The 26,841-nt window shown below is 34.0% G+C and overlaps 3 protein-coding genes across 6 annotated transcripts; all 3 read left to right on the top strand.

The window, feature by feature from the left end:
* Nucleotides 1-4,331: 4,331 nt before the first annotated feature.
* On the top strand, nucleotides 4,332-7,746 carry LOC106380430 (diacylglycerol kinase 3). Its single transcript, XM_013820186.3, has 10 exons — nucleotides 4,332-4,891; nucleotides 5,836-5,958; nucleotides 6,046-6,183; nucleotides 6,252-6,337; nucleotides 6,423-6,669; nucleotides 6,749-6,819; nucleotides 6,896-6,973; nucleotides 7,052-7,139; nucleotides 7,224-7,340; nucleotides 7,432-7,746. The coding sequence occupies exons 1-10, from the start codon at nucleotides 4,550-4,552 to the stop codon at nucleotides 7,588-7,590; spliced, it is 1,449 nt and encodes a 482-aa protein (XP_013675640.1). The 5' UTR covers nucleotides 4,332-4,549; the 3' UTR covers nucleotides 7,591-7,746.
* Nucleotides 7,747-8,338: 592 nt separating this feature from the next.
* Nucleotides 8,339-10,153, top strand: LOC106379109 (small nuclear ribonucleoprotein E-like). 2 transcript variants are annotated; one of them, XM_013819120.3, is made up of 6 exons: nucleotides 8,339-8,517; nucleotides 8,626-8,652; nucleotides 8,731-8,793; nucleotides 9,562-9,640; nucleotides 9,752-9,797; nucleotides 9,911-10,153. In XM_013819120.3, the coding sequence occupies exons 1-6, from the start codon at nucleotides 8,476-8,478 to the stop codon at nucleotides 9,918-9,920; spliced, it is 267 nt and encodes an 88-aa protein (XP_013674574.1). In that variant the 5' UTR covers nucleotides 8,339-8,475; the 3' UTR covers nucleotides 9,921-10,153. The 2 variants fall into 2 exon arrangements, with proteins under 2 accessions (XP_013674574.1, XP_048618221.1); XM_048762264.1 differs by having other exon boundaries at nucleotides 8,437-8,652.
* Nucleotides 10,154-19,493: 9,340 nt separating this feature from the next.
* On the top strand, nucleotides 19,494-21,773 carry LOC106380431 (signal recognition particle receptor subunit beta). Of its 3 annotated transcripts, none has more exons than XM_013820188.3 (7): nucleotides 19,494-19,637; nucleotides 20,054-20,212; nucleotides 20,544-20,626; nucleotides 20,742-20,828; nucleotides 20,922-21,064; nucleotides 21,159-21,290; nucleotides 21,397-21,773. In XM_013820188.3, the coding sequence occupies exons 2-7, from the start codon at nucleotides 20,071-20,073 to the stop codon at nucleotides 21,584-21,586; spliced, it is 777 nt and encodes a 258-aa protein (XP_013675642.1). In that variant the 5' UTR covers nucleotides 19,494-19,637; nucleotides 20,054-20,070; the 3' UTR covers nucleotides 21,587-21,773. The 3 variants fall into 3 exon arrangements, with proteins under 3 accessions (XP_013675642.1, XP_013675641.1, XP_022569024.1); XM_013820187.3 differs by having other exon boundaries at nucleotides 19,509-19,641; XM_022713303.2 differs by lacking the exon at nucleotides 19,494-19,637 and adding an exon at nucleotides 19,648-19,965.
* The last annotated feature ends 5,068 nt before the right edge of the window (nucleotides 21,774-26,841 follow it).

Here is a 26,841-nt window from a genome sequence, read left to right as displayed (position 1 = left end):
TAATCTCGCTTATGCGCTTCCATACGCTTCCGCTTACACATACCCGCTCCCGTTTCCGTGAAACATAGTTTATACTCTATATTAATTAATGTAGACTTAGAGTTTGAGTTAAATGGTGAGGTTTTAAAGATATGTTTCAAATTTAAAAAAAATAAATATTAAAATGTTTAAAATAAAAAGAAGTTATTTTGGTTATTTTTTTTATTGAAAACTATTTTTTTTTGAGAAAAAACTAAAAAAAAAAGATATTTGAGAGATTGCCTTTGGAAAATTTAGATGATAAATTACAAAAAGAAAAACCAAAAATCCAACGGTGAATGATGAATACTGAATGTGAATGGAAAGTGTAGCTCTCAAAAGTAATTCCTGATTGGTAAGCACATTAACAACGTGGGGCCCATTCTGCGCAAGATCCACTCAAACTTGTCTGGTCTCCTTCGTTGCTTGTTTTACAATTACACCGACGCCAAACTATTCACTTGTGTACTTGCGAAAACGCCACTCAGGGCATCTCTACTAACACTATTTTAGTGTCAAAGCCACATTATTTTAGTATAATTTCAACGTTAAAACTAAGGTTTTCTCTAACCGTAACACTAAAATTCATACTGAAACTATTTTAATATTATATGTATTAAGTTTTTTATTTATCATTTATTTAATTGTATATTTTAGTAATAAAATAAGTAAATAGTGTTTTATTAGAATCAATAGTATTTTAGTGTGGTAAATAGTATCATACCAAATTGAGTGTTAAATTTTAGTGATGCACTAAAATAGTGCGATTTTTGCAGTTTTGTTGGAGAAAATTTGGTGCAAAAATCACACTAAAATAGTGTTTTGCAATTAGATTGGAGATGACCTCATTATAATTGTCAGTGATTTTATTTTATTTATTTTAAAATTAAATTATTCCCACATTATTTAATAATCATATTTAACCAATTTAAACACTATGGAACTGTTTCAAAAAAAAACACTAATGGAACAATTTTAAATATAATAAATGAAATCATATTTTATTCTAACAATGTCTTAATTAATTATTTGGTTTTAATTTTGCCCAAAATATCATGACTTCAGTCTTTTTTTTTCACACTAAAAGATCATTCATCATTCATCCACAGGAAACTTACAGGGGTGAGATACATGGGTGGAATGCGGTTTTGATAAACAGAGCTAGCAAGAACATAAGTTCCTAGAGACATCAGCCAGCAGAATTACATGAATTCTCTGGAGCCAAAATTAAACTAAACAACCAAGATTAAAGCTCAGAACCATCAGAAACCTAGAAACATTAAACAAGAGCCAAAGCAAATGAAGCCGTCGCAGGAGGAGGAAAGAGATAAGCGCACACCACAGACACACTTATTGAGGGGAACTCTGTAACTCATGAAACAACTCCGGAACACACCTGACGAGCGCAGAGAACAGACAGAGAAACCCAAGAGAAAGAAGAGACATTTTACTTAACAAACCTCCAAAACCGGTGCAGAAGGACCATAGCCCCACATCCTTGATAGTTCGAGACATGATAAAGTTGAATAAAATCCAAATTTTATTTTATTTGCTGATTTATACACGTCAAAACAAATAACTTGTACCTTACCTAAATTAATATAAAACCTTAAAAGTATTAAACTATACTCCTTCCGTTTTTTAATATAAGTTGTTTTAGAATTGTGCACGTAGATTAAAAAGATTAAAAAATCATTAATTTTTTATATTTTGTAAACAAAAACATCATTAATTATTTACCTAACCACAAATCAACCGATAATAAAATAGAAGGTATATTATCATTGGTCATACAACATTAAGTGTTAATAAATTTTACATCGAAAACCGAAAACGTCATATAATTTGGAACATAAAAATTTTTCTAAAACAACTTATATAAAAAAACGAAGTGAGTGTTAAGTTAAAAGTTTCTTTTTATTATTAGCCAAGCAATATAAAACATATGAATAAATGGAAGAAAGAGAATGAACAGAAAAAAAATAGGAAAGGAGAGTAAATGTTTACTCCACTCAATGCTGGTGAAATAGTTTTCCCCACTTTCAGCCATATTCACCTAAAATACTTTTAAACTTGATTGGTAAATATTAAGCAGGAAATATAGTAAAACGAGAAAAAGACTCTCTCTCTTCCTTTACTCTCCCTTCTCTCTAAGATAAATTAGAAGATTTCAGCTCTAGCTCCGGCAATCGGAGACAACGGCGGCAGTGCCGGTGTGCGTTAGCTCCGACGCCGGAGGCACCTATCCCCTCCTCTCATCATGTTTTATCTTTGCTTATCTCCCTTAGTCTCTCTCTCAGCCATCGACATGTCTGGTGCTCTGGTTGGATTCCACTCGCCGGAACCCTAGATCTACCTCGAGGGGATATAGATCCGGTGTTAGGTGGTGTTTCTATGGAGTTTCAACGAGATGGCGAGGCTTGCTGAGGATAGAAGTCTGCTTTTTAGGGTTCGTCTTTGGAGGATCTCGAGTTTCCCTTTTATAGATCTATTGTCGTCGAGGCGGTGATGGCGCGTGGTGGCTGGACTATGCTCGCTCCTCTGGTTCTTCATCTTGTGTGGCTATTAAAGCCTTTTGTTTGTGGAGTGGAGTGTGTTAGCCTTCTTGGAGTCGGGGTATGGTGTCTTGTCTCAAATCCAAGTCGTGTTTCTGCTCAGAGGAGGCGATGGTGGCGTTCCATCGGCGCGTACACAAGGTTGCTTGTTGATCGTGTGGTCAGGGTTTCTGTGTGGTCATGCGTGTGCGTTGTTAGGAGGTTGCATCTTCCTTTGTCGTCTATGGTAGAGCTCGTTGTGCCTCTCATGACGCTCTTTGTTTTCTAGTTCGTCTCACTTCTAGGTTTGGGTTGTTGCTCGCTCGGTTGAGCTGTTTGGTGCCGCTTCCTTGCCACTCTTAGTCTCACCAGCAAGGAGTAGTTCAGAAGCGCAATGAGACCGTCCTAGGTTCTCTAGTTCTCGGGTCAAGGAGTCGGTTGGGGCCAGTGTTTGAGTCATCTTGGTCTTCGTCGGCGGGGTGACTTGATTGGAGTTTTTTAGCCATCCCAGTGCTGGGATTGCCAATTGGTGATCTTGGTAGGATTTGCTCTTTCTTATTGCAGGTACTAAAGACCCAAAATTTGGTTTGTTATCATCGCATCCCGATTTGTTCGGAGGTTCTGAGTTGCCTGATCTTCGCGGTTCTGTGATCCCGCACCTCCTCAGTCTGCGGTTCAGTAAGGTTCTGGTGGCGTCTTTCAAAGTTTGCTATCTCTTACATCTAACCCCTCGTGTCTAGCGCTTCATGTCGAGTCAAGATACAAGTTTTGGGGAGATTATCAAGATCTAGCTACTCCTGCGATGTCACGAGGAGTCCGACATCCGAGGAAACAAGGTAAATTCCACCTTCTTGTGGTCAACATTAATGGCTGAGAACAGAGATTGATTTTCTGAAGATACCGGAGCAAACTAGCGGATGGCATCGGTTAAGTGGGCGAGCGAAGCTACGTTTTGTAATGGTTAATTTCAGAAAATTTTGGTTGAACCAAGCTTGTATCAAACACTGAATTCCGGTTTGACCGGTTGATAAATATAGGTACTTAAAAAAAATAGAGTAATATTTACTCCAAAATGACTATCCGGTCACACTCATCAATTAACTTCCTTCTGTCGTAAAAAAAAAAAAGGAGTCATTTAACTATATTTTTTTAACGCTGATTTATTATAATATTACAATTATGAGAAAGATTACACAGAAGATTCGACAACCGACAATACTATCTGCCTTATGAGGATCTACGCCTAACTGCATCCCCTGAGCCGTTCTACGAAGACCTACGTCTGGCCGGATTTTACTTGCACCTTGTTGAAGATCCATTGTAAGCATTTCTTCCATAGTCTGCATAATTGTTTAATAAATCGCTTTTTCCGGGAATTGAAACCTGGACCTCCTATACTGCGCAATCTGAAAGAAATTGCATAGTCTGAGATTTGAACCCTAGACCTGGATGTAAAAGATTTTAAACCTTAACCACTAGAGTACAGTGCTTCCACTTTAACTATATTTTGATGACAAAATCAATTAGTTTTACCCAGAAATGTATGTAATCTCTAGCTGTCCTGTAATAATATTCAAATCTTGGAGATCATTGTGATTTTACAAATAATCATTTAGAGGAATATAATATAACTTTCATAGAAATTAAAGATTTTGTCAAAGATCTTAAGACAATACAGAGTGTCAGTTCTGTGAATTAACACCTAGATGAACATTTTATGACGTCACATTAAATCCAACCGTGTCATTCCTTTTGAAAAAAACATATTGCTACACGTTTTCTTCGCTGTCTTCAAAATTCAACATCTCTGGAGAAAAAAAAAGAATATAAAAACGAAAAAACAAACAAACTGGTCAATGGAGATTGGTTGATTTGAATCCACAAGAAAGAGAAAAAAAAACCAGTCGTCAAAATCCAATTTTTGATTTATCTGGGTTTCGAATATTCTCCATTTCCACCAATCACAGCACGAAAAGTATTCACCTTTTTTGGGTTTAATGGATGCAACGACGGAGAAATTCGTTGCTGCACGGTCATCTACGGTTGATTCCACGGCGGCGATGAGAGGTTGTGGGCTTGCTAATCTGACGTGGGTCGGTGTAGACAAGGAGGAGCTGCGTCAGAGGCTGTTGATGCCTGAGTATCTCCGTTTAGCCATGCGCGACTGTATCAAAAGGAAAGATGCCACCGCGATTCCTGACCATTTGCTTCTTCCTGGCGGAGGTGTTGCTGATATGGCTCCTCTTGCGCCGATGGTTGTGTTTATCAATCCCAAAAGTGGTGGTCGGCATGGTCCGGTGCTTAAAGAGAGGCTTCAACAGTTGATGAGCGATGAACAGGTTTGGTTTTGTCTTTGTAACTGACTTCTTCTTTTTTTCTGGTTAAGACCAAACAAAAAATGTTTTTTTTTAATTGGGTTTGTGAAATCTAATTCATATATACTTTGTGAATGTAGCTGGCCTGATCTATGGATTGGTTTAGTGTGTAGCAGAGATGTGTTTTGTGTTCTGTCTTAATCAGATTCTCTTTTATTCTTTGCTTCAGTTAAGAAAATTATTCAACTGTTATAAATGTTCATTCTTGGTTGATGTTAGATCTTTTGGTTAGGTAGGGGAATTTTTTTTTTTTGGTCGTTGGAATGATAAGTTGACTCTTTAAGAAGGAACATTTTGAGTGTTCTGCAATGAAACTCTGTTTCTGGTTAAGGCCAAACAATTTGTTTTTGTTGGGTTTGTGAAGAGATTTGAAATCTAATTCATACCTACTTAGATTGTGAACGTAACCTGCCTGATCTATGGATAACTGATTGGTTTAGTGTGTAAAGAGAGATGTGTTTTGTGTTCTGTCTTAACAAGATTTTCTATTATTTATTTTTCAACTGTTTGTTTTTTTGTGTTAACCAGCGGGGTTGGCCTGGTGGTGTTGAGAGAGCTTCGGCCTCAATACGCACCCGTGTTCGAACCGCTGGCCAGGCAATTGGGGTATCTAATTCCCCATAGTACCAAATGGTCCGCCTCGCGCCGAGGGGTTGGCCCCTGGGGGTGGAAGTCCCTCCAGGTTAAACAAAAAAAAAAAAAAAAAAAAAAAAAAAAACTGTTTGTTTTGTGTTTCATGCTTAGTTGATGCTGGATCTAGTTGGAAAAATTGTGTTGCAATGATGAGTCGACTTCAAAGATTGAATATTTTGAGTCTTCTCTAATGCTGAGTTTATGTTTGAACGGTGGAAAATTATTTGGAATTTAGTGAATTTTTTTTTTCATTGGTGAATCTGTACAAAAAACAGGTGTTTGATCTGACGGAAGTGAAGCCACATGAGTTTGTTCGATACGGTTTGGCGTGTTTGGAGAAAGTGGCAGCTGAAGGAGATGAATGTGCCAAAGAATGCAGAGCTAGGTTGAGGATTATGGTGAGTGTACACAATATTTGTCCAGTCTCATATCTTCTTAACTAACGTTTTCAGCTGTTAAAATGTGAAATGTTGTTGGTTGGATAGGTTGCAGGAGGTGATGGTACTGTTGGTTGGGTTCTTGGATGTCTTGGAGAGCTTAACAAAGATGAAACATCACATATTCCTCCTGTTGGCGTCATCCCTCTCGGTACAGGAAATGATCTCTCAAGGAGTTTTGGTTGGGTGTGTCAATCTTTCTTCTCTCTTTTATGTTTTCACGACAAGTTTTCTTACTGGTTGCTTCTCTTTAGGGTGGTTCGTTCCCTTTTGCATGGAGATCTGCTGTTAAAAGAACACTCCATCGCGCAAGCATGGGCCCAGTTGCTCGACTAGATAGGTAAAAAAGAGTTTTGTTTTGCAGCTTTCTTTTTCTGTTTGTCTTTGCTGTTAATATGTGTGTGCTCTGCTATGGTTATTTGCAGCTGGAAGATTCTAGTGTCAATGCCATCTGGAGAAGTGGTGGATCCTCCTTACTCTTTAAAAGCATCCGAGGAAAATGAACTCGACCAGGGTTTAGAGGCAGGAGTAGACGCCCCGCCAGTGGCAAAGACCTATGAAGGAGTGTTCTACAATTACTTAAGCATAGGTATGGATGCTCAAGTTGCGTATGGCTTCCATCATCTTCGCAACACTAAACCATATCTTGCTCAAGGCCCTATCTCTAACAAGGTTTGTGTTCTACTATCTTCAGCCAAACTTGAAATCTATCTGTTATTATTTAACCACACAACGTGTTGCTTTCGTGCAGCTTATTTATTCGGGCTTTAGCTGCACCCAGGGTTGGTTTTGCACACCTTGTGTCAGTGATCCAGGCTTAAGGTTAGTTATTTCCGCTTCTGATTGTGATTGTTGTGTTAATAAATCTGTTGATTGTTTGTGCTGCTTGAATCTTCAGGGGACTTAGGAACATATTGAAAATCCACATCAAGAAGGTTAACTGCTCTCAATGGGAAGAGATAGCAGTCCCCAGAAAGTAAGCTTTCTATACATATATATATACTCTTCCAACTTATTACATTATATGATCTTAATGCATTGGTTTGTCTTGTAGTGTGAGATCAGTTGTGGCATTGAATCTTCAAAGCTATGGAAGTGGAAGTCATCCCTGGGGTAATCTAAAACCTGACTATCTAGAGAAGGTATTTGTTTCTTCTACTGTTTTCAATTCATCAAAATCATTGAACTCAAATATTTAATGGTTTTCTGTTTTTATTTTTCCTCAGAGAGGTTTTGTGGAGGCACATTCTGATGATGGTTTGATAGAGATCTTTGCTTTCAAGCACGGATGGCATGCGTCATTTGTCATGACTGAGCTCATCTCAGCCAAGCACATAGCTCAGGTAACTTAGATAAACACACCACTTAAAAATGCAGAATCATATAACCATAGCGTTGTACTAACAAGATTCTGGTTTTGGTGATCAATATTAGGCTGCTGCTGTTAGATTTGAGCTAAGAGGAGGTGACTGGAAAGATGCGTTCTTGCAAATGGATGGTGAGCCATGGAAGCAACCTATGAATCCTGAGTATTCAACGTTTGTGGAGATTAAAAAAGTTCCATTTCAATCTCTGATGATAAATGGGGCATGATCGCCTATTCAAAGCTTGGATTCTTAGTAGAAAAGGCTAATTGGTTTTGTATTTGGATATGATTATTTAGCCAGCATAGATAGCTGCTATGGTTATTGTTACTGTTGGTTATGTAAATCTCTGCGTTGTGAGAAATGAAGTTTGTGTTTGATACCATACAATACAAGTAAGGAACAAGCTCTCCCATATTCCTCTTGTGCACACAAAATAAATAAGGCTGAAGATAGTAAGCCTACAAGGAAACATTTATTTTGTACTCTGCCTTGCCTCCTAGTTTGTGCTGTAGACTTTGGTCTACAAGATGATTCTCTCAATGGATCACTTGAACTCTACATCAATGCAAGATGCTGCTTCTTAATAGGATTATCCTAGACCTTGGCATAATATAAATATTATAAATACTCAACATTATGTTTATTTTAATCCGGAATATAAAAATAGTTCAGAATATTATTGTCCAAATCAAAATGAGTTCATATCAAATAGACTTTAGAAAGTTATAAAACAGATCTAAACCCGATATATATATATATATAAATAAAGCCTAGGATTAAATTCGAAAACCTGAAAAATCGAAAAACACAACCCGGATGACAAAAAAAAAAACCCGAGACACAGAAAAAGATTTTTGCATTTTGGGATAATGAAAAAGAGGAGAGGAAGATCTGAAATTTTGGCCCAATAAGCGTATTATTGTGACTGGGCCGAAAGTTACACTTTAAAGATATGCGATGACCAAAACAAAAGTTTATTAATTAAAATGCTATAAAGAGCGCATCTCTGGTCGTGATTTAGGGTTTTATTAGTCTTCTTCTTCTTGTCCACCGAAGCTTGGGAGAGGGAGAGAGAGAGAGAGAGAGAGAGAGAGTTCAGACGTCGGGAGCAATGGCGAGCACCAAAGTTCAAAGGATTATGACCCAACCTATCGTACGTGCATCTTCTCTGTTATTGTTTCGACTACTCTCTCTCTCTCTCTTTGTTCTTTTACTAATTTTTCCTTTTGTTTTTTCCCGGTGGTATCGGCGGCGGATCCAGAACTTGATTTTTAGGTTTCTTCAAAGCGTAAGCTCCTTAATCACTCGAACCATTGGATTCGCGTTGGTTTATTGTATTCTGAGTCGTGCTCTCTATGTGATGCAGAAAGCTAGGATCCAGATTTGGCTTTTTGAGCAGAAAGATTTGAGGATTGAAGGAAGAATCACTGTAAGTCGCCATCGAATATTCTCTTGTTTCTCTGTGAATCTGTCTCTAACAGAGCTCCATAAGCATTAACTATGTGATTCCTAGATTAGTTTTCTTCGGAAATCGATTTTGAATACTAGTGATAATCTCTAAGCTCTGTTGCATTTGTTACGTGCTGGCAGATTTGCTACTCCACCGAACCACTGATAATAGAAAACTATCCTTTGATTCTTTGGGATTGTCTACGCTTTATCCTTGCTTAGACTGCGTTTTTTTTGTTATACCTTTGTTGATGAGTTATGAATGATTGAAGCTGTTCTTTTAGGCTGACTCTGTTAAATTCAGAGAAACGTGAGATGTACGATGGAGTCATTGGTTTTAACTATGTAGCTGTCTTCATTCTTTCAGTTTGATTTTTCTTAGGGTAAAGATTGACTCTCTCCTTTTTTTAAGAGACTGCTTATATCTGAGATATTTGACATGTATGAGTTCTGAGTGTGTCATTCTCATTGGTTTTACAACTTGGAGTTATCTACTTGACTTGTTTCAATTTTTATTGCAATACTATGATTCTTCTTGAGTTAATAAGATTCAGGCTTTTCTTAGACTGACTCTTTGCTAATTCAGAAAATCTTGACTTTGGATGTTCCTTGTTCACTTATTATTAACATTTTTTTTTTCTTGAGTTACAGTTGAAGTTTTTTCGTAGCTCTATTATATTGATTTAAGATTTGTGATTATGACATTCTTATTGATTTCCTCGTTTCAATTTCTCTTCTTTTTCTGCAGGGGTTTGACGAATACATGAACCTAGTGTTGGATGAAGCTGAAGAAGTGAGCATCAAGAAGAACACCAGAAAACAACTTGGTGAGTCTTTTTTATTCCTGGACTCGCTCTTTGATAACAAGTCTCTCTCTCTCTCTCTTTTTATTTGTTATCTTATGGTTCAATAACCCTGTGTAAAATGCCTATTTTCAGGAAGGATTCTACTTAAAGGAGACAACATAACGCTGATGATGAACACGTAAGTAACACAACAATCTCCACTCTTGTCCTTTTTCTTTTATGAAATAACAACTTGGATTTATCACATAACGAGAAATTGAAAACACACAATCATTTTTTTTATGTTAACAGGGGAAAGTGATGACTATTCTCTCAAGAAACACTCTCAAGGATTAGTATATCCATAGCTTTTGCTAAGTATATGTTGAGTTGAGCTCTTCTTCTTCTTCAGTTAACTGACAATGCCTTCTTCGTTATCGTGTAATATTGCAATTTAGTAAGCTAGTAACAAGGTTTGAGAAATTATGGAGTTTGGTGGAATCTTAAGGATGGTATTGCCTCTTTTTGGTTAATGGAAATTACTATTTTCGGGAAGATTCAAATTAACCGTCTCAGTAGACCAAGCAGAATAATATCTTAGAAGTAGAGAAGGTTATTAATTTGAATAGTGTAATTGTTAACATAGAAATGAAGTTATCTATACCACCTACAAATTATTAAAAGTGAAATACCTTTTGAAAACAACTCTTACTATTTTTAATATTTACCACCTTATGGCAATATTAATTATTTTGTTAAATTTTTATGCGAAAATTACATGTTTACCATTTTCATACTACCATTTTTCATTTTTACCACCATTAAAAGGATATTTTGAAAAATATTTTTTTCATCAGGTGGCGAAAGACTTTTATGCCTTTATTTTTTATATATATAATAACTAAATATTTAAACAAATAAAAATGCAAAAAAATGAAGAATAATTTTTTTAATTTTTTGGTAATACACTATACTTTCAAATATAAACCCTTAAACGTAAAACTCAACTCTAAACCCTAAACCATCAATCCTAAACTTTTTTTTCGGAAATACAAACCCTAAACCCTGAAGCATGAACTCTAAACCCTAAACTCCGAAACATCAACCCTAAACCCTAAACCTTCAGCTCTAAACCCTAAAACATCAACTTTGAACTATAAACCCTAAACTTCAACTCCAAACCCTAAACCATCAATACTAAACCCTAAACTATCAACTCTAAACCCTAAAACATTAAATCTAAACCCTAAACCCTAAACCCTAAAACTAGAGCTGATGTTTTAGGATTTTAGGGTTTAGGGTTGATGTTTTAGGGTTTTGGGGTTTAGGGTTCGAATCTCTGAAAAATATAGGGTTTAGGGTTTACGTTTAGGGTTTAGAGTTGATGTTTTACGGTTTAGATTTGAAGGTTTAGGGTTTAGGGTTTAGAGTTGATGATCTAGGGTTTAAAGTTGATGTTTTAAGTTCAGATTTAGGGTTTAGGGTTTACGTTTAGGGTTTAGAGTTGATGTTTTAGGGTTTAGATTTGAAATTTTAGGGTTTAGAGTTAATGTTTCGGGGTTTAGGGTTTAGAGTTGATGTTTCATGGTTTTGGGTTTATGGTTGATTCTTTAGGGTTTAGAATTGATGTTTTAAATTTAGATTAGTTAACCTTATGTTTTTTTTTTTGTCAAAGTTAATCAAAAGGTTATAAATGTTTTTTACCCTTCATTAAAGATGAGGGTAAAAGTGATTAGTGTAAACATGAAAAGTGCTACTTTGAAAATGATATTTTTGGCAATTTTCCAATTCTTATTTATCTAAACTTACCAGGCTTAATTAATTAACCAAAAATTATTTGTTTTTTTCATTAAATTATTCTCTAACCAAATTTACCAAAATTACACTTGTCCTATGACATAATTATTCTCTAACCAAATTTTACTAGAAATTAAACAAATTTATTTAAAATGTAACTCAACGAAATACGACCATGACAAACGATGAACAGTTTAACCTGAAATATTCCAAAAACTCCTAAAGTCTTGCATCCGTAGTTATCCAGCTATATTCATGGAACATAATTTTGGTCAAGTGTTTATTTGAATGTTCAGAAGAAGTGATACAGCGGAAAACCGCGTTCTTGAATGAGACGAAGTCGAAGAAGTTTGACATTTCAACTTTATGTGTCCACTATACGGTTGATTTTGTTTGCTGCGATCTGTATATATATCCACTAATGGTCGAGACGTGAGGGAAAAACAACAAAACAATGACAATGAAGAAAACAATTCAAGCGTTTCTTCTTTTAAGTTTGGTTCATATATTTCTATGTGCATCTTTTCAGGTTGGTGTGACAGAGGCTACATTCCGTCACCTAGGTCAGTGTCTCTTTATTCCGAAAATATTTATCACAGTTATAGTTTAGTAAGTTTTTATTTTACATAAATCCTCTCATCTCAGCTTCCTTTTAATTAGTCTTTTTGGTGTCTAAAGAAATGGCTAATGTGTTAAAAGGTGTGGGTGTTGTGAAACAAACACGAATGATAGGAAGACAAATGATAGATGTAGGAGCTCCCCCGGCTCCTCAAGATGGACATGGCCGGTTCTGATCACAGCTAGAAGAAACATTTGTTTTGGTCTTTAAATTGTAGAAATCTATTATACATGGATTTCATGGTCCATATATTGTCGAATATCGAATTAATTTTTTTGTTGAATTTTATATATTAAAACAAATATAAAAACAATTCTCTAAATTTCAAATCTGACTCTGGAGATGGAAGACAAGTTAAAGCTCCTTAGATCATTTCCAATGGAGATTCTTTCCATTGGAGTTCTTAAAATATGTATCATGTATATATATATGTATGTATATATTATATAGGTAAGTCTTTGTCTATAGGGTTCCACAAAAATTGTGTACCCCATAAATATTTATACATGTATAATATATACATATACATGTATAATATATACATATACATGATACATATTTTAAGAGCTTCAAAGACAAGAATCCCTATTGGAGGTACTGTTATCGAACACGAACAGGAGAGCATTATAGACTCGTTCCTCCAACACCTCCTCGTCTAACCTTAATTCATGCCTCGCTACAAGAGTTAGCAACTATATTTTTTTTAAATAGATATTATTAGGGGGGGGGGGGGTTGAGATTCCATTTATTGGTTTGTGAATTTTTAAAATCTAAATAGAATCCATTGTTATCGGAGTGATGATTTTTAAATTCCACTCAAAATCTTTTGTTATTGGAAAAGTTTAGTTTTCATTGATTTTAAGATTATATTAAAATCTATTGTTATTGGGATATAAATTTTCTTTATTTTTACTCATAGTACTCAACTTTGAGAATATCATCTATGTCCATAAGATTTTTGAAATCAATGTAATAAAATACATTCACATGCAAAAACTCAAATTGGAGAATAAAATAATATACAAATCACAACTTTAACATAATACAATTCACAACTTAAAAAACTAGAAAAAAAATTAAAAATTAAAAATAAAAATTATAAAAATAGTTTTAAAAAGCACTTTCGAATTAAAAAAAAAACATTTCAAAAATAATAATTCAAATTTTTTTTACAAAAATTCAAATTTAAAACTTATATTTCGAAATTATATAAAAAAATATTTTTTATTTTTTATTATTTATATATCTATAAAGTAAGAAGTAGAAATTAAATTTTTTGGTTATTTTATTTTTTGAGATCTTTTTTGTGACAAAAACTTTTTTAAAAATTGTTTAAGAATTGCCTTAATGAAATGATTTTCTTTCCATTTTTTTCTACCACCATTAATTTCTTACTTTAAAAGTTAATAACAATCAACAGCTATACACAAGTAATGAAAATCTATGTAAGAAAGTATTTGATAAAATTTGTAAAATCTAGTTAACTTGTAAAATCCTCTCAACTATTGAAATCTTCAAATTCCACAGAAATTCATATTCCAATAACTCCCTAAGTCAGTGTATTTAATTTAATTTTACTTTGATTCTATTATTTCTATATTTCATTGATCACTAAATAATATATAATTAGGTGTTGATCAGCACAACGGTTATGATGTCAGAATACTACATATCAACATACTCTACATGAATTATTTACTGCATACGTATATATGATACAAATTTAAACATCAACTATAATAATTAGAATGAAAAGTATATAATATTTAAAAAGTCTCAAATGTTAAACCATAAATGTTGAATCACAAAAAAATATTATATCAAAACTAAAAATCATATTAATGTCCGCACTTGTGTGGGGCCCTCCACATAGTTGCAATCCCCAAAACTATATTTGCGAAGTGATTTTGCCACATGTCCTATCTATAATCATTTTTATAAAAAAAATGATGACATAGCTAACAAGATTGATGACATTGCTTATAGTTAATATGACATGGACAATCACATTTATTACTGACATATATTTTTGGTACACTTTATAGAATAACTAATACATTACATTTAATGTTGATTTATATTTTTGTTAAACTTCTTAAAATATGGTAATAATTCATAGATCATCACTAAAATAAATATATTGAAATATGCATTATAAATTTCGAAATATATTATTTAATTGTATTTTTATAATTATACAATTTTTATTACTAATATTTTTAAAATTTTCTACATCTTTTAAAATTTTTTAATAAATTGTTAATTGTAATTTCATTAGTTTCTTTTAGATATCTACAAATTTTAAAAATATTGTTTAGTTATAATTTTTAATAACTATACAATTTTTATATGATTTTTAGTAATTTTATACAAGTTGATTTAATACATTTAACCAAAATAAATAGATAAAAAATTTATCTAAGATTCGAATTTTAAATATAATACATATATATTATTAAATGTAATTTAAAATAAACAGAATTATTTTTTTCTTAATTTTATGCTTAAATAATCAACTTTATATTAAATATTAGTCAAAAATAATAAAATATATAATATTAATAAATTTCATTTTAAATATAATTTAACTTTTAAAAAATTTATCATGGTGCAGAAAAACACCTAGTTAGATCTTTATATTCAAGTAGTTTTATACTATAACACCATTTGAATTACTAATATAGTCGTGAAAAACAATTGGTCGTTTTTATACTCCCAAGTACTGATTTTAATTCCTCAGCGATAGGATATAACATATCGTACACTAGCCTTCGGCCCGGCAATAAACGAACAAGAAGTGACGGCTATCCAAAGTGTTCACGACATATTCGGCATTTAGTCCAAATTCAGTTTTTTTTTTGTCATTTCAATCTTAGATGACTATAAATGTTTTTAACACTTAGAAAATTAATCTTCTTTGCAGAAAAACCTTACTCAAAAAATTTCCGATAAAATCAACTTTAAAAGTGGGTCGTTACAGTTCCCTCTTCTATTGGGAATAACACCAGTCTCAAATAATATTAGTTGGATGCTTTTTCAATACCCAAAAAGTATTTCTCTGCTTAAAAAAAAATCTTGGTCTCCAGAAACTGCTGAGTTTTTAGATGTTATATATCTTTGTCGTGTAATAAGGTAGGTGAATAAAAAGGTTTAGTTGTGGCATTTAAAAGCTTGATGGTTTAAACTTCAAAAGACGTTAACGTTGCCTTTGTGCAATTCATGTTTTATACTTTCTTTCTTTTTAACTTCTAAATTACAAAGAACAGGTAATGAAATTGGGTTGACCAAAAAAAAAAAAAAATGGTAATGAAATTGGATAAATTAAAAGTAATAGACCGAGAAAATTATATCAAGAAATCATGAGGTTGCATAGAGTGTCATTTTAAGGGAAAAAAGAAAAAGAAAAGAAAACCAACAACAAATTGTTATAGAGACCTATTAGGGATATATATCTCACATCGGGAATTCTAAAGGACTTTAAGTAATATATAAAAAGGTTATGGCTAATCCACTAATCATCAATTAGTTTTAAGTTGGAAACTCATTATAAATTCGAATCTAACATGGTATCAGAGCTCAAATCCTAAATATCCAAACTTCTAATTAATATTAACCCTTCCGACCGGGTATAAAGGTCGTGATTAACCCTTCCGACCGAGTATAAAGGTCGTGTTAAACTCGCTCGACCGAGTATAAATGTCTTAAAGTTTCGAGATTTCTGGCTGATAAGAACCATCATCTCGAGAAGGGGTATTAGGGATATATATCCCACATCGGGAATTCTAAGAGACCTTAAGTAATATATAAAGGGCTAGGGCCAATCCACTAATTACCTATTGATTTTAAGTTAGAAGCCTATAATAAACTCGAATCTAACATGACCTTTGACTATCAATGTGATTCGGGAAAGCAAGGAGCCTATACATAGGTTTGATAGTGTAGCTGCCGCCGGCGAGCCTCACGCTCGCTGGTGAGAATCTCTTCTCCTTTCTCCCTTCGTCTAGCCTGAAAACCTAAATCTCACGTTATTCTCATCCGAGAAGTAAATATATTTTCAGGCGTCTGTAGAACCCATGAGCCTAGTTCTTCCTGGTTTGTGTCATGATCCTTGTGTTTTTGTTGATTATAGAGTTTGGTTAATTTGTATGTATAAAATAATATGTTATGAGATAAATTGGTATATAGAGTCATTGTGGTTGGGATGCTATGGTCCTTCAGTTTAACTGATTAATTCGCGTCTAACAATTGTTTTGACTAGCTGTTTGAATGTTTTCATTTATTTTTTGGTATTTATATTACTTAGTTATTTGAATTATATTGTTATTTAAAAATAATGTATGTGTTCATGTTTGCATTAGATTTTTTGAAACATCAAACTTCTTATCGTTATCGTTAGGAAACGACAAGTCAACAAATGACATAATTGTAAACTAAATTTTAATCCGCACGTCCGTGCAAATATTTTTCGTTTTATAAATGTATTTAATATTTTTACAAATGTTTTAAATATATAATTTCTATTTTAGTGTTATATATTGTGTAACTCAATAATATTATTGTTTATATTTCATATTCGGTATTATTAATATATAGCAATTTGTTTAATACATTTTACTTTGCTATTAATTTTTATTACTTGCTAATATATTTTCGAATTAGTTACAATAAAATAACAATATGAAATAATCAAATAGAGAACATCGTTCAAAATAATTGTTTTCTTTAATTTATACATTTTGCATATAATACATTTTTAAATTTTATTTATTTATTTATATTTAAAAAAAGAAATATGTGTAAGATAATTTATATTACATGTTGTGTTTACAAAAATATTTTAACTTATATCATTTTAGTATTTTATGGGATTTATGAGTAAAAACACTCCTTCTTTAAATAATATAGTAAATTTTATACATAGTAGCATCTATCATATATTTTAGTAAATTTTATTGATATAGGATATTTTTGGATGTAATGATATTAAGGTTTATTTTTTAAATTAAAATTTTAAAATATTAGGTTGCTTTAATTTTTATAACATATGTAGTTTGTTTTTTGTGGCGCATTTCAAAAAATTATTCTTTATTATCTTTGATTTTATCTTTTGTAAAATTTGAAATATTATCATTTTAAGTTTGAATTTTTATTTTCAAAATTTTATATTTTGTCAAGAAAACTTTACAACATTACACAACTATTTTTGAGTTTAAAAGATTACATGAATTTTGAATATGTTTTTTAATAACATTAATATATTATTTTATAAAAATATTAAAAATTTTGGAAATATTTTCTAAATTTTTGTCAACATATTTTGTTATAATAAAAAAATTTATCATTAAAATTGATTTATCATTAATATTTTAAATGAATTATTAAAAAGAGAAATTACATGTTTACCACTTTCATGCTACCACTTTTCATTTTTACCACCACTAAAGAGATATTTTCAAAAATACATTCTTCATTAAGTGGCAAAAGACTCTTATGTCCTTGTTTTTATATATATAATAAATAAATATTTAAATAAATAAAAATGAAATAAAAATAAAAAATAATTTTTTTAATTTTTTTCGAATTATACTATTTCGAAATTCAAACCCCAAACCCTAAAATTCAAATCTAAACCCTAAACCATCAATCATAAACTCTATTTTTTTTTGAAATACGAACCCTAAACCCTAAACCATCAATCCTAAACCTATTATTTTTGAAATACGAGCCCTAAATCCTGAAACATCAACTCTAAACCCTAAACCCCGAAACATCAACTCTAAACCCTAAACCCTAAACCTTCAACTCCAAACCCTAAAACATCAACTCTAAACCCTAAACCCTAAACTTCAAATCTAAACCCTAAACCATCAACACTAAACCCTAAACCCTAAAAGTAAACTCTAAATCCTAAACCCTAAAAAATTAACCATAAACCCTAAAACATCAACTTTAAACCCTAAACCTCAAACCTTCAACTCTAAATCCTAAACCCTAAATCCTAAACCCTAAACCCTAAAACCCTAGAGTTGATGTTTTAGGGTTTATATTTGAAGATTTAGGGTTTTAAGGTTTATAATTTACGTTTAGGGTTTAGAGTTGATGTTTTAGGGTTTAGATTTGAAGGTTTAGTGTTTTAGGGTTTAGAGTTCGAATTTCAGAAAAATATAGGGTTTAGGGTTTTGGGTTTACGTTTAGGGTTTAGAGTTGATGTTTTAGGTTTTAGATTTGAAGGTTTAATGTTTAGGGTTTAGAGTTGATGTTTTGGGGTTTAGGGTTTAGAGTTGATGTTTCATGGTTTAGGGTTTAGAGTTGATAATTTAGGGTTTAAAGTTGATGTTTTAAGTTTAGATTTAGGGTTTAGGGTTTACGTTTAGGGTTTAGAGTTGATGTTTTAGGGTTTAGATTTGAAGGTTTAGGGTTTAGGGTTTAGAGTTGATGTTTCGGTTTTAGTGTTTAGAGTTGATGTTTCATGGTTTAGAGTTTAAAGTTGATGATTTAGGGTTTAGAGTTGATGTTTTAAGTTTAGATTAGTTAACCATATTTTTTTTTTGTCAAAGTTATTCAAAAGGTTATAAATGTCTTTTACCTTTCATTAAAGATGAGGGTAAAAGTGATTAGTGTAAACATGAAAAGTGGTATTTTGAAATGGTATTTTTGACAATTTCCCTTATTAAAATTTGATAGTTTTCTAATAGCATAGTTTTTAAATAGTATATGAACTAAAGATTATTATATACGATTATATTTTTTATATAAACATTTTTTAAAAATATATTTTTGAGAGTTTCAAAAAAAAAAAAAAAGTTGTAGATATTAAAAGTTTAACCTATGTTAATAAATTTAATTTTGCATAAATATTATATAATTTAAAATTTTTAACCCATTTTAATGGTGAGTGATAATTTATTTAAATGAAACAATTTTAAAAATAAAATTTGTAAATTTACCTATTTAATATAATTTTCTCATATTTAATTCATATGCACTTCTATTTTTATATAATACATAATATAATTATAGAATTTATAAAAAATAGTGTAGGATTTTTATTTTCTTGTTTTATAATAATATTCTAGTTAATATTGATTTATAATATTATTATATTATCTTGAACGGAATTAATTAATGTGTTATTTATAAAAATATTAAAAACATTAAGTAAAATTTTGTTAGATTCTTTTTCAACAGATTTTATTATAATTAAAAAAAATCAAATTTATAGTTGGTTTATCGTTAATGTAAATAATTAAATATGTTAGATAATTAACCAATTTAAAGTTATTCTTAAAAACATGTTTATCTTTTAATAATAAGGGGATTTATATTCTGTTGTCATAATTTGATTGCTAAAGGCATTTCTGTAGTTAGTGATCCAAAAAAGGTAATCAAGTGGCATTGAATCTGTAGCAATATAGAGTTTGGTTTAATTATTGGTTCCAATTTAAACCGATCGCTAACTATTATATGCGTTAACTCAGATACGTAACTTGTTTAAGTCAGATTTATCCCTGGATCTGACTATAATACCCTTGACCAACTTCAAAATATACCAACCAAACCTCTCTCTCTCTCGTATTCTCATCTTGAGAACGAATCTCTCATCTTCTGCCGTACTTCTCATCAGTGAGTGAGTTTCTTCTCTTTTCTATACCTCGTTCTCTTATTTTCCGGCACATTCTCTCAATTCTCGTTGTTTATTTTCTGGATCTAGGGTTTTACAATTTCTCCTTTTTCGATCTGAGTTTTGTAAGTATCGGTGTTTGAATCAAATGTGTATGTGTGTGTGTTTTCCTCGTTGATCTGCGAATTATTTAACTTTTTGTGAATTTATCCTGAGAATTTCCATATAAATTGAGCCCTTGCTCATATACACAAGTACTGATGGATTGCACAAGATCTGTTCGTTAAAATGCCTGAAAGAAGCTGATCACTTTAGCTTATCTTTCTAGCTGTTGAGTTCTTTGCTCTTTGATCATTAAATTTGTCTGCAGCTTACTCGTGTTTCCTTGGAGCTTAAAATCGTTGTGTTTTTAATGCAGACGAAGCGGTGGAATCAATGGAGAAGAACTTGGAGGATTTGAAGATTGTGGCGGAGCAATGGTTGAATCAAGGAACTGAATTTGTTCAACAAATACCACCGAATCAACTTTATGCTGCCGTTGGCGTTCTGTTATTTACTATCCTCTTCTTCTTCTCCAGTAAGTAGTAGACATCACATTCTTCTTGAGTTTTATATTCGGATCTGGATATTACTCTGTTTGTAGTAGGCATAGATTTTTTTTTTTATCTATGTATAAAACTGCGATAATTTTGTTGCATTCTTGTTTGTGGTTGAGAGGAGTTTGATGTTTTCAAGATGCCACTTTAGACTTGTATAAGCTCACTGAGTGTTAAGGTGCTTCTGTGTTTCTTGTTTCCAATTTTTTTTTTATGTCTTTGGAATATCTCCTTTTGGTTATACGTTAAATAAATAAAAAATCAAATGTTTTGGTGGTTAATGAATGTTGTCGCTTCTGTTGCCTTGTGCAGTTCGCTTGTTCAGGCGTACGAAGTCCAATACTGTACTCCTCTCTGGTTTAAGCGGAAGTGGCAAAACCGTTCTCTTCTATCGAGTGAGTGTTTATGGTTTTTTGTTCCTTTCCTCATTCCAAGTATGTCTTCCGGTCAAATCCCTCATAGTGTTCCTCTTGGAGATTAATAGACGAGTTGATTTGCATTTGATAACAGCTCCGAGATGGATCTTCTCATCAGGGTTCTGTGACGTCAATGGAACCTAACGAAGGCACCTTTGTGCTCCACACTGAAAACACACAGGTAAAGATACATCTTCACTTTAGTTTTGTTTAAGACGCTAAAGTGTTTTTTTTTGTGGACTACTAAACAGACATTGCCGTGTTTGTTTGACAGAAAACAAAGCCCGTTCATCTTGTTGATGTTCCTGGGCACTCTCGGCTTAGATCTAAGCTAGAAGAATACTTGCCTCGAGCAGCTGCTATTGTGTTTATTGTAGATGCACTTGAGTTCCTCCCAAATTGTCGTGCAGCTTCAGAGTAAGTTAATTACCTCATAAGAAATGCTTTGCTTAGGCATAATAAAGTGACTCTTAGAAGATGAACACTTAAACACGGTTTTGTACTTCTCCAGGTACCTTTACGACATTCTTACCAATGCAAGCGTGGTTAAGAATAAGATCCCAGTGCTGCTTTGCTGTAACAAGACGGATAAAATAACTGCACACACTAAAGAGTTCATCCGCAAGCAGATGGAGAAAGAAATGTAAGATTGATTTTCTTTTTTTTTTTTGATTGAATCTTATCTGTTTTCCTTGAAGAGAAGCTCTTGTTGATGTTCCTTTCGGTGGTAATGTGTGTGTGTTTTGCAGTGAGAAACTCAGGGTATCGAGGAGTGCGGTTTCAACAGCTGACATAGCCAATGACTTTACTCTCGGGATTGAAGGAGAAGTATTTTCCTTTTCGCATTGCTTAAACAAAGTCACTGTCGCTGAAGCATCTGGACTAACAGGACAAACAGAGCAAGTTCAAGAGTTCATCAGAGAATATGTTAAGCCATGACGTGCCGAAATGTGTGAGCATCAATCATCAATCATCAATCATACACTTAAAAGTCTTATTTGTACATGACTATGATTTGTGATCATATTGCTGGCGGATTTGGATGATGAAATCGTGTTAATTCCTTAGAGAGTTTGTTCTATGACTGGATCTTTGAGCGTTTCATCCAAGGAATTTCATTATCGTTTTCCCTCTTCTCAGCTATATTTGTTTATAGTTTTTTCATTCTCTTATTCGCATTTTAAATCTTTTAGACACATGAGAAATTGGGGATGATAAATTGTGGTGTGTTGTATAGTTTGGCCGCACAAAAAAAATACTTGATCCCAAAATCTGAACCAGATAAAAACATAACCCATACTTAGATTTTGACCCGTACCCGTGCGGGTTTTTCAAAAATATGTTGCTATTTGTTTTTTTATGTGGGCTATATAAAAAATCCAAATCCGAAGAACCGAACCGATCTTAATCCGAAAGAATAGTACCAAAACCGAAATGAAATTGATTAAATATCCAAATTATTCAAAATTTTGATATTTAGAGATTTGAAACCGAATATGATCTGAACTGAAGTATTTCAGATACTCAAATGTATTCGAAAAAGATTTATATACTTATACATATTAATTATTTTTAGATTTAATGTATATAAAAACATGCAGAATACATATGATACTTTTAAGTTGGTTTAAATACTTGAAAATATCTACAAATAGTCAAAAATAAATATTTAAAATAGTTAAAGTATAGTCAAAACACCAAAAATATTTAAAATAATTATTGATTCTCGATCTAAATATTTAAAACAAACCAATTTATATGTTAAGTTTAGGTATTCTAACATATGTTATTCAAATTTATATGTGATATTTTATTTTGTTTATAGATTTTGAGAAATTTAAAGTATATAATGAATTAAAAATTTTAAAAATAATTTAAATAGGTTATCCGAACCCGCAAAGATCTAAAAGAATTTGAACCGAAATTTAGAAATATTTGAATGAGTCTGAAATCTTTGACCCCGTAAACCCGAAATCCAAACAAATCTGAACCGAACCCGAAAGGATACCCGAAAGCCTACCCCTAGTCACTGTTATATATCATTTTTTTTTTGTCGACGCCCATCTTCTTAGATCAAGTGGTAGTCGGGCATGAGTCGTTCCGAAGAGACGCTCTGTCCGGCTGGGTCTGATCTATATGGGAAAAGAGTACACCACTATTTCTCGCCTCTTTCGCAAGAGAATCCGCACGCAAGTTCCTGGATCTGGGTATGTGGTCAATGCTAAAAACTGAGAATTCGGCCTGTAGTCTTTTAAAGGAGACTAGCTCGGAGGCAAAAGCTGGCCAGTTGGTAGGATTTGCAATCATGTCTACCAAGTCGGAACAGTCCGTCTCTATATGAATCATGGTGCAAGGTAGGTCTCGCAAACATGTCATCGCCCATATGAGTCCTTCCATCTCAGCATGGAGAGGCGATAGGCTGTTCCGGCATCTTTGGAGGCCAAATCTCTCGACTCCCATTTGATCCTTGTAAAACCACCCTAGACCACTAACCGTGCCATTCTCAGTCCATGATGCATCGATTTGACAGGTCGGGCGTTGAGGGTCCGTAGGGAGAGTCGAGCTAGTCGAAGGGACAGTCTGTGGCTCCTCTTCCTCGCTGTCCTCAAGAAGGTTGACTTTTCTCCAGCATTCCGCTTCAATGGAAGCTAGCTGGAGAGTATCCATTGGTGATATCTCCTTTCCATTAAAAAACTTATCATTGCGTGCCTTCCAAATGTACCATATGATCCATGGGAAGGTTTCGATAAGTGGTTCCATATAGGCCACGTTTTTCTTCTTCCAAAAAAGGAAGTTCATGTTTTGATAAATAGAGGTACTCGGAAAGTAACCCGGAAGGGACGGGTAGTCCGATAAAGCCCACACCTGAAGGGCGGGGGGGGGGGGGCATTCAAAAAGAAGATGGTTAATGGTTTCCTTAGGGTCACCACATCTAGGACAGCTCCTATTAGTGCCCAGGTGTCTATAAGCAAGTCTTTCCGTCGTCGCAATGCATCCTGTCAAAGCTTGCCACATAAAGTGCTTCATCTTCCCAGGAGCATGGATGCTCCACACATGGCTCTGTAAACCAGTGATACTAGGTTGTACAACCTGAACCTCAGCGTCACACGCTTTGGTCTTTTGTAACCGGTTATATCCTGATTTAACTGAGTAGACGCCCGATTTTGTGTAGTTCCATGCATACCCGTCCATGGACCACGTGTTACTCGGTCGCAGTTTTAGGATAAGCGGGATATCCTCGGGGTGAAAATATTCTAATAAAAGATTAGTATCCCAGTCCCTTGTATCACGCCTAATAAAGGAATGAACAAGGAGTTTTGGGTGTCTATAAGTAACACGATCAGACGGTCTCGGAGGGCGAGCATCAATATCAGGGATCCAAGGCTCAGTCCAAACACAAGTGTTGAGACCCGCTCCGATAGTCTTTCGTAGGCCCGATTTTAGGAGCGGTTTTGCTGCCATAATACTACGCCAACCATAGGAGGGTGAGTAAACCTTACGATCTTCCAAAGGGTTTGAACGGTTGTAGTATCGTCCTCTCAGAACTCGGGCGAGAAGGGAATTTGGGAACTGTATCAATCTCCAAAGTTGTTTTGCTAGCAAAGCAACATTAAAATCATGTAAGTCTAAGAAGCCGAGTCCTCCCTGGTCATGAGGAACACAAATCTTATCCCATGCGATCCAATGTAAACTTCGGTTATTTTGACTCGAGCTCCACCAAAAATTTGAGATTGCACTTTTTAATTTTTCTACTATGCCTTGTGGAAGCAAGTAGCACGACATACTGTATGTCGGCACAGCTTGCGCCACTGATTTTATTTGAACCTCTTTACCCCCTTTGGAGAGTAATCTGGCCGACCACGAAGTGACGCATCCATTGAGGCGATCTTGTACACATGAGAAGACTTTCATCTTAGATCCACATATTTGTTCAGGGAGTCCTAGGTATTTTCCCATTCCTCCTTCAGAGGTAATCCCAAGAACGCCTTTGATGCTTTGTTTAACGTTATGATCCACTCTATTTCCGAAGATAATGGAGGACTTAGCCGCATTTAACCTTTGTCCTGAAACCTTTCCATAAGAGTCCAAAATATCTAAAATTTCTTTGCACTGTCTCATTTCTGCCTTGCAGAAGAAGAGACTGTTATCCGCAAAGAGAAGGTGTGATATCCGGGGGCTGGCTCGAGCAACTCGTAGTCCTAGAATGCGCTTCTCTTCCTCCGCTCCTTTAAGGAGAGAAATCAGAGCTTCAGTGCACAAAATGAAGAGAAAAGGGGATAGTGGATCACCCTGCCTCAAGCCTCTCGTGGGGGTAATCTTACCCCTGGGTTCTCCATTAAGGATCACCTGGTAAGAAACTGATGTGACGCAAAACATCAAAAGATCGACCAATTTTTCTGCAAAACCCAAGCGTAGCATTAGAGACCGAATAAAACTCCATTCCACTCTGTCGTACGCTTTACTCATGTCCGTCTTGATAGCCATGAAGTCTTCTCTAGCTCTGGTGTTTGTCCGGAGAGCATGAAAATTCTCTTGTGCTAATAGGATATTATCTGTGATCAAACGACGTGCCACAAAAGCAGATTGGGTCTCTGATATCAGGTCAGGCAGAAACCTCTTGAGGCGTTTAGATAGAAGTTTCGAAATGATCTTGTAACTGACGTTACAGAGACTAATAGGTCTAAACTCAGACATCTCTCTTGGTTTTTCTTTCTTCGGGTTCAAACAAATGTTGGTTTGGTTCAGCCTCGGGTCAAAACTCCCATCAATAAAAAAATCTTTCACTAGTCGGATGATATCTTTGTGCATAACATGCCAAAATCTCTGGAAGAGTCTACTCGTCATACCATCTGGGCCTGGAGCTTTATCCGGATTAATATCAAACAGAGCTTTTTTTATTTCCTGTTCTGACGGTTTAGCTGTAAGAACATCATTTGTTGTGGCTGAAACTTTATTTTTAATATAGCGAAGTGAGGTATCCATATCAGTGGGTACAGAGGTAGAGAAGAGTTCTTGGAAATAGTCAACAGCCACCTTTTATATTCCAAGATCGCTCTCAACCATCCTGCCCTCTTTGTCCTTGATACAAGAGATCCGGTTCCTTGCTCTTCTTTGTTTAGTGGTAGCATGGTGGAATTTCGTGTTTCTGTCCCCTGCTCGATGCCATTTTGTTCTACTTTTCTGTTGCCAGTGGAGGTCCTCTTCCCGAAATGCGGTGATAAGTTGCCGCCTTAGATCTTCTAACTCTTCAAGAGTAGTATGATCATCCTCTTGAGCGAGATCAATCTTGTTTTTAAGCTCTTCAATAAGTTTTTATGAATTAGACGGATTGTTCTTTCTCCAAGAAATTATGTTCCGTCGACAAGAGGTCACTTTATGGTGAAAATCCAAATCATGGGCTTCACTGAAAGGACCCCAACCTGAAACAACTGTCTCTTTGAACCCGGGTTTCCCCACCCATCTCTTTTCAAATCTAAAACTCTTCCTCGATCTTCTGTAAATGGATTGTATACGCGCTAATAATGGTCTATGATCTGATCCCCAAAGTCGTAAAAATTCTACATTAGAAGCTGGAAAGAGCGAGTGCTACTCTTCGTTTGCAACTGCTCTGTCTAGTTTGCATTTCACCTTTTCCGAGCGTCTTTTTCCCACCCACGAAAATGAGTTTCCTTTATATGGAAAAGCTAGCATCCCACAGTTCTCCAACATGGTACAAAATGGGAGGAAAGAATTTTCCGGTCTCCTCCTTCCTCCTCTCTTTTCATGATTACCCGTAATTTCATTGAAGTCACCAATCATAAACCAAGCGAAGCTCCGGTTTAAACTCATTCGTGTTAGTCGCTCCCAAACTAAATCACGATTTCTTATAACCGGATCACCATACACAAAAGTCATATAGATAGGGTGTCCTTCAAGAGTAGATTCAATATCAATCATGTGTTCGTCTGCATACAAAATAGAAACAAGTGGATCATCCATGTAAAAAAGATCTAATCCTCCACTACGACCACAAGGATCGACGGTATAGACGCGATCATAACCAAAAGAAACTTGCACATCTTGCAAAAGGGATCAATTGTTTTTTGTCTCCGATAAAAATAAAAATCTAGGTAAAAAACAGTGATAAAGTTCTTGAAGGTGTTCTTTTGTCAAAGAAGCTCCAGCTCCTTGACAATTCCAAGCAATAATATTCA

Source organism: Brassica napus, chromosome C7 (assembly GCF_020379485.1).
Source record: "Brassica napus cultivar Da-Ae chromosome C7, Da-Ae, whole genome shotgun sequence".
NCBI lineage: Eukaryota > Viridiplantae > Streptophyta > Magnoliopsida > Brassicales > Brassicaceae > Brassica > Brassica napus.
The sequence above is the reverse complement of the archived record's forward strand: the minus strand, read 5'-3'. Positions and strand labels throughout refer to the sequence as shown.